The 8494-nt window shown below is 38.0% G+C and overlaps 1 protein-coding gene across 1 annotated transcript; it reads left to right on the forward strand.

Annotated features, from left to right (window-relative positions):
• Positions 1–257: 257 nt before the first annotated feature.
• LOC108735142 (radial spoke head protein 6 homolog A) lies at positions 258–2252 on the forward strand. Its single transcript, XM_018466976.1, has one exon. The coding sequence runs from the start codon at positions 384–386 to the stop codon at positions 2139–2141; it is 1758 nt and encodes a 585-aa protein (XP_018322478.1). The 5' UTR covers positions 258–383; the 3' UTR covers positions 2142–2252.
• The last annotated feature ends 6242 nt before the right edge of the window (positions 2253–8494 follow it).

Here is an 8494-nt window from a genome sequence, read left to right on the forward strand (position 1 = left end):
TTTGCACGCAACGATAATAAATAATTTTTGTATTTATGCGTAGGACTGTGGGTGTCCACCACGTTTAAGATTCCGTTTATGATTTATGGGGTTCATTAGCTCTGCGAGACTTTTCTTGGTATCAGTTGTCAATAAATTATTATCATCGATGCGATTGGTGATCTAATGCAACATTATTTATTTATTGGGCGACGTTTTACGGCGTCTTGTTCGACACATTTGTCTGGAGTTGATAACAGGGCTGGGCGACACACTCACGTTCGTGTATGACTAGATGACCACACGTCTAAATCTTTATATCCAGAAAATGAAAGGTATATGAATTGATTCGTCTAAACTGTCAATTGTCAATTAAATTAAAAGCTAAAGCTTTTGCTACAAAAATGATCTACAATTATGAAGACATTAATCCCGAAGACCAAGACAGAGATCAAGAACAGTTGCAGCAGCAAGAACCAATTATTCCCAATTATGAGGCAGAATTCGTTAGTGCAAAAACATTTCTGCAAAGAGTCAGCCCTGACACTGGGGACAATATGTATGACCATTTATCGGATTGTCTGAACAAAATTCTGGCAGAGAGGCCGGATAATGTAATCGACTTTTTTGAGGAATATAGTCGCAAAGTCAAGGAGAGAAGACACAAGCCTGCAACTGACCATTTGGAAGATGTCTACATTTCTCCGGGTAGATATACGCAAGCGAAGAGATTTATGCCCTTATTGAGACCGCCACCACCAACGGACACTAACGTGGACCCGGAAGATGAAGAACTTGCAGATATGTCAAGGAACGACATGCTTCAACTGTTGTATTTTTTCGAACAGGCCGGCATTGGATTGCCCAAAGCGGAAATGTTTTGTCTCATGCTATCAATGAAAAAAGTGATTAAAAATTTACCAATTTCATCCATTCGCTTTTGGGGTAAAATACACGGTTTATACAAGAACTATTACGTCCTAGAAACTGAGCTTAAAGAGGAAGAATATATGAGAAGAAATGAGGAACAAAACAAAGAGGAAGAGCAACTCCTAGAGACCGAACCTCCACCACAAATGTTAGAAGACGTACAACAAGAAGCGCTGAAGGCTTTAGATCAAGCAGAAGAAGAAGGAGAAGGTGACACGAAACCTCCATCCAAAGTACCAAGGCCTCTTCCTCCCATACCTCAAGCAATTATTGAGGAAGTTCCTGAACCACCGTCAGAACCTTATGGAGTTGGAGTAAACAAGAAGGTTTATTATGTAACCCACGAACCTGGTTGTGAATGGGTGGAACTTCCGAATGTGACACCGAAGCAAATACGAACTGCGAGACTAATTAAAAAGTCCTTTACAGGAAATTTACACCAGGAAATCATAACATGGCCCGCTTTTGACGGCACGGAAAAAGAATATTTGAGGGCGCAGATTGCCCGTATTTCAGCTGGTACTCAAATATCCCCTTTAGGATTTTACACATTTGGTGGAGGTGGAGGAGAAGAAGAGGAAGAAGAAGAAGCTGAAGAAGAAGAAAAAGGAGGTGGATCACCGTCAACGTACAACGAAAATCCTCGATTCGATCCTATACCGTTTAATGACATGACCGATAAGTCAATGTCCTTTTGGGTGCATCATACCCAGTACATTTTACCACAGGGAAGAACATCATGGTGGAATCCTTATCCCAGCGAAGACCTAGGCGAAGAAATGGGCGAGGAAGAGGAACAAGGGGCAGAAGGCCCCAAAGCTGAACCAGAAACAGGTCCGCCACTACTAACACCTCTTTCAGAAGACGCTTCTCTCGAAGCTGTCCCGCCGTGGTCTGTTCGATCTTCATCCATATTGACCACAGAATATGCTATAGCCATTGTTCGATCAAACTTATGGCCTGGTGCATTTTGTTTTTCCAACCAAGGAAAAATATTTCAAAACATTTACATCGGTTACGGACATAAATATATAGCACACAATTTCTCTCCAACTCCGCTACCGCCAGTGGAGCAAGATTACCCATTGGGACCGGAAATCATGGAAATGACCGATCCAACAGGAGCCGAAGAAGAGGAATGGAGGATAGCGCATTTACCAAAACCGAAACCTGAAAAGGCTGCAGCCGAAGAAGAAGCCGAAGAGGAAGAAGAAGAAGACGAAGATGAATAGTTTGTCTTGGTTAGAGTATATTTAGAATATAAGCTTTTCATTTATTCACGTAACAGCATTGCTTGTTCCTTGTTTTTCTTTTACTTATTTTATAGACATTCGATAATTAGAATTGACTGTTTGTGTCACTGTTATTGAAATAATTGCTAATATTTGCGTGGCATTTTTAATTAGATTTCCAGTGTTACATAACGTTGCCGTTTAATTAATACATTTGTCAGTCGCATTGGGGTTCGCAATTCGGAGAGTTGCTATTGAAGCTCAAAATAAAAGGTCCTCAACGCATTAACACTTGAAATAAAGGAACGAATCCTATCAGTATTCACGAAGGCAACAATAAAATTGAGTCTGGAATGAATCGCGATAAGAACCGACTTTCAGCATTAAGATTTCGTTTAATTGCAAGAATAAATATGTCGCGCGGACAAGGTGTGTTCATGAGCTGCAGTGCGTCTATGCGTAGTCATTTCAGATCGTTTATCCTTATGCTATGTTGCCAGTTTTACTGATTTATAAATTTAGAATAACCTAACAGAAATACAAAATCCGCCCAATATAATTTTTTGAATGCCTGAATATTTAATGAAGAGGTATTAGAAAGAATAGGAGAACAGAGGACTCTATAGAAGTCAATAAAAAATAGGCGAGATAGGTTGGTAGGACATCTTCTCAGGCATGAAGGTCTAGTCTGAGACATATTAGAGGCAGAAACAGGAGTTAGGAGGGGTAGAGGCAGACGTAGGTTAGACTACTGTTCACAAATAGTTAAGGATGTGGGTTGTCCTAGTTTTAGGGAAATGCGAAGTTTAGCTCAGAATAGGAAAGAGTGGAGGTACGTGTCCAACAAGTCTTAGGACTGACGATCTTATGATGATGATGATGAATATTTATATATCTTTGGGAGTAAATTTTGAACTCTTCTCCAGCTGTGGCATTTGCGTAGACAAACTGGCGTATCAATGTCTCTACTTTTTTTGGCAAGAATTTTTGAACAAATGGAGTGGAATAGATTAAAACTTATCACTACTTTTTGTAGTTTAGTCATTTACATATTTTCGATCAATTCCAAAATTCAAAGAAATTACTACTTAACTAATTGGATCTGACGGCTCTACCTGAGAATTTTAACATTAACTTTCGATGATTAGAGTAATTCTAAGTACTTTATCATATCAGACACTTCTTTCAAATAAACCTGTCGCAATTTCTTCCTCTGTTATACGTTTAAACCGTAATTAGTGTAATAAAGTATCTAGTTCGTTACTAGTGTTAATTCAAGGGACAACGTCATGTGGCAACACAGTGCTGAAATATCGCGATGTCAATTAGAGCCGTATGCGACAAAGCGCACATAAGATCACAGGTTTCTATTCCGCAATGTCGGATCAGATTTGAGTCGTTCTCCCTTTTTTATGTATGTTCGTAGATTTGTATAACTGTGGTAAGCTATTTGGCTTCACTATAATGTTTTACTACCACGTTTGCTGCTCATATAAAACATACATAACTATAAGTTCGAAAACTAAATTACTGTATAATTGTAGTTTGTATTTCTCTTTTCTCACTTGCAATGTACATATTATGCATGGCATCCCAAGAAGTGTTATATAAATAACCTCGAAAACTGCACGAAATATCCCTTAAAACTTCAGATTCTGGTTTGTCCTTTGTTTTGCGATAAGCCATGCTTGTATTTTTTGCTGAGTTACAAAAGTTATTCAAGAAAACCACAGAAAAACTTAGACCAAGGCAGACGAACCCGGAATCGAACCAGCATCCTCCCGAATGCTAAGCAATGGTCTAAACCTCAGAGCCATGCCGCTTGGTTTGAAAGATGCAAAAAAAAAACTTTTGGGTGTTTCATTCCCACCAGCCAGTAATGCTGGTGGGCGGGCAGTCCCTCCGGACTACGCCGGAAGGTAGGGCGGAAGGCCCTCTTCAGCCTGCTTTCAAGAATCGTGGGAATGGGTGGGTGGTGGTTCGGGTTAGAAAGATGAGACGGACGAAATGAAGACAGAAGAGAGTGAAAGATTATCTGTGGAATATTACTGCCTCAACATTTGCCTAAGTGATCCAAGGAAACCACAGAAAAACTTGGACGAAGGCAGACGGACCCGGAATCTAACCGGCGTCCTCCCGAATGCTAAGCAATGGTCTAAACCATTGCTTAGATGCGTGACGGCGAGCTTTATATAGGAGTATTACCGCCCTGCTATCTTTCATTCTGTTAACGCACTTTGAATAGAGTTGCGTGAGTTTTTACATACAATCGTGCAATGTCTCTGACCACTCCATTTAATGACCATCATTCTATGCTTCGCAGACGGCTGAGAATTAAATAATTCAATTCAAAAGCTTGCATTCACTTATCGATTGAATCCTTCAGGAATAATTAATTAGCAATGCTACATTTTTCAGATTATTTTCTGAAGTACCATGAGCATGAAAACATTAAAAAGTAGCAATAATTCAGTATATATACATTAATTGCATTAATGTAGAAGCTGCTATATAACAAGATTTTTAATTACAATGCAATTGTAATGTTTTCGAAAATATTTTATTGAGTTTTAAATACGATTGGCTAAAGAATTGTTAAACTTTTGCTTCAAATGCACGTGCTCTCCGTAATATAGAAAGTTGAAAGAATATTACTGGAATTAAAAAAGGAGAAGATCCAGGAAGTCTTGCAAGAATTGGGTAATACCAAAATAAAAGTAAACTTTTCTCTCAATATGTTTTCCTTGGAAAACGCTATAAACTGACTTTTCGATTAGATCATCATCAATTAATTCCAGCTTTATTGTGTACTATCTATCTACCTTTAAGAATTTTCTCTTAAAATTTTGCTTCATTTCGTGTTAATGTATTGTCGTATTTACATCGACTTAGTTTAATAATTGTTGATAATACAATAAAAAGAAGATAAGCTGAGGTATGAATGACAGGAGCCCCTGCCCGAAAAATAAATCTGGCCAATTACTTGTTCTCATAAATTTTGCCGATTAATATGTAGGTACAGATATTTCTACTTTTGTAATTAACATTACACAAGGAAACGTAAAATAGAATGGTACTCTTGAAAATACAATGACCATAAGTTGTCATCGTATGTGTCAACCTTAATCATAGTGGTACGTAGCCTTCAGTGTGTGAGTTGCCTGCCTGATCGTACTTCTTATCGTTTGTTCATATCTTATGACCAATCAATTCAACAAACGCTTTCATGCCGCATCCAAGAATCATTTACTAGTCATCAACAGGTAGTTAGTCAGTAGGCATTTGAGTGCATCTCTCTTGTGTTTGTCGTCTGCAGATGCAATTTAGAGCAACTTTGCAATCAACCCATTGCTACAGATGTCTTGTGTGACATTTATGGCTCACAATTATACCATTTCATTGGTACCACTTGCACACTATGTATCTCACTGAGGTGTATGCTTTTTCCTCGCTGTTCTGACCATCGATGTAGCAGAACCTATAAATAATTGTATGATTTGTACAACTTTGCCCGATGAAATCTCCATGCGCCATAAATCAAATTTTATTTTTGTTTATATTTTATTGAAGATAAAAACTCAAAACTTGTACCATGAATTACAGCTACATAACAACGTCTTTGATAGTATAAGTACTGCATTCTTGTTGAGGGTACAGAAATTGTTGTTTTTCAAGTTGTTGAGAAACAGATACAATTTGACTTTTTTATTGAAATGCATAATCCAAAAAAATCAAATAAATGCAAAATATTTAATTGTAAAGTTAAAATAAATTGAGATACAGATTATTTAGCGGTTCATAGGATTTTCTTTATGTTAAGGATTACGGCTTAACAGCGTTTAAACAAACCAATTTTTCTCCTTTTTCTTTGCTTTGGCCTATTTTCGTTACGCGGGGTTGACTTTTCCAATCATGCGACGCCTGGGACCTCGCTGGTGCGTATTCTCTTCGTTGAGGTCTAACGTCTTCATGTCCCTCTGGTCATTCGTCGACCAAGTGATTCTCCTGTTCTCCTCTTCACGTGGTCGTACCATTTGAGTCTGGATTCTGCGATCTTATCAATTACAGTTGTCACCATAAAACTCCTTCTGATACCGTCGTTGCGTAATTACCCCCCCCCCCTTCTCTTCCTGACCCCATGTTCTCACAGAGAGAAATCTGTGTCGCCGCATTGACGTCTGCGATTCGCTTCTCAAACGTCACGAAAATGATCCGTTTTTGAAGCGCATCATCACTGGGGACGAAAAATGGGTTGTATACAACAACGTCAAACGCAAGAGGTCATGGAGCAAAAAAGATGAACCGGCTCAAACCATTTCCAAAGCCGATATTCACCAAAAAAAGGTGATGCTGTCTGTTTGGTGGGATTTTAAAGGAATCGTTTTTTTTGAGCTTTTACCGGATAACACAACGATTAATTCGGAAGTCTACTGTCATCAGCTGGACAAACTGAATGATGCACTTCAACAGAAAAGGTCAGAACTAATCAACAGGAAAGGTGTAGTGTTTCACCAAGACAACGCGAGACCTCACACAAGTTTGGTCACTCGCCAAAAGCTTTTACAGCTTGAATGGGATACAATGCTACACCCACCATATTCTCCAGACCTGGCACCATCGGATTATTATTTGTTCCGGTCACTCCAAAATTTTTTAGACGGTAAAACCTTCACCTCAAATGAGGAGGTCAAAAACCTCCTCGATCAGTTTTTTGCCAGCAAAGACCAAAAATTTTATGAGCGTGGAATTATGCTACTACCAGAAAGATGGCAAAAGGTGTTGGACCAGAACGGTCAATATATAATTTAATAAAGTATTTGTTTATTATACGAAAACTGTCTTTCATTTCCACAAAAAAAAACGAAATGACTTTCCGAACAACCCTATATTTGATATTGATTGAAGTACCTCTCTCCATTGTGCAGATATTGTTAGATTTCTTCTACATTTTCGTATATTAGGGCTACATCCTATATCATCTGCATGCAAAGGCGTCAGTTGTTAGATGTTCGCAGTACGGTAGTTCATAGCAACATTAAAGCACTACCTTTTCACCATATATTTAATTGGCAATCATATTCTGAAGATAAAAAGCTCGAGTGCACTTATCATAGTTAAATAAAAAGTATGATACATAAATATGCAAAATCATCTAGAAATAATTTCCCGTCGTATTTCTCTAATATCCTGGCGTTAAATTTTGAAAAGGAAATTGCCGCAAACATGACCATTAATTCCTCGTTAGGAATTGTTAATGTTAGTCGGCAAATTTCAATCGTGTAATCGTACTCACATTGATAGACGTAGACGTACCTATGTGGGCATGCATATTCGCCGTCTCAGACCGTTTTCTCGCTTTACCGAACTATTAATTAACAATCGTTGCTGCGTTTTTGTATTGCAAAAATTATCGATAAATAATTGTAAGTTTGCAACGAAATTTTTTTCATGGCCAACCGCCGTGCCATGTGGCAAGCGTTGGCCGATTAACTGCTTCGGAACAGTATGAAAGTGTGAATTTATGTAATCATTATATAAATTGAATTTCCCAGTCACGACGCATTGACGTGACGAATGGATGCCTTAATTTATTCAAATTCTTTTAAGAATTAGAGATGATAAATGCGGGGCAGCTATTTGTCCATAAGACTTGCCGAACTGCAGAACACATAAGACTTTCATAAACAATGTGTTGATAAATATGTAATTTCAATTATGTAGGGATAAAATATAGGGACAGAAGAATTATAGGTATATAAAGCTTAGTTAAAGAGCAACAGGTAGTTATAAAATTTGAGAAAATCAAATACAGTCGAACCTCGGTAAGCGAGAAATCAAGGGGCCCGAATATTAGTCTCATTCATAGAGTTTTCTCATTTATAGAAGTTAATAAAAATCGAACATAAACATGGTGCTAGAATGTTAAGAAATAGGTAATAGTATATGCACATTTGGCTGCTACAAGGGGAGTGGTTAAAAGATCCGGCAGGGACTCAAGAGACAATCGTGTGTATTTAATGAACCCTTTAGTACGATCTATTGCATTATACGGGGTAGAAATTTGGGGTTGGGGTAAATTAGAGAGTATGAAAATAGTACAAGGGCAAAATGGCTCTGGGAGTAGCCAGAAATACCCCAAAATATATATGGAGAAATGAACTGGGGGTGGAAGATATAGAGTATACAATCAGGGAAAGAGCTTTTAGGTACATAAAAGATGTAGTGGGGATGAGTAATGAGAGATGGCCTAAAATTTGTCTATTAGAGGAAATGAGAGGTATTATAAATAGAACTCCTTCAAAATGGGGTAATTCCGTATGGGAAATATTTAATGAGCTAGAAATTACGGATGT

Source organism: Agrilus planipennis, unplaced genomic scaffold, assembly GCF_000699045.2.
Source record: "Agrilus planipennis isolate EAB-ADULT unplaced genomic scaffold, Apla_2.0 scaffold115, whole genome shotgun sequence".
Classification (NCBI taxonomy): domain Eukaryota; kingdom Metazoa; phylum Arthropoda; class Insecta; order Coleoptera; family Buprestidae; genus Agrilus; species Agrilus planipennis.

What these genes read in the sequence shown, in the direction of transcription:
- LOC108735142 (XM_018466976.1), top strand. Translation starts at nt 384, where the DNA reads ATGATCTACAATTATGAAGACATTAATCCCGAAGACCAAGACAGAGAT.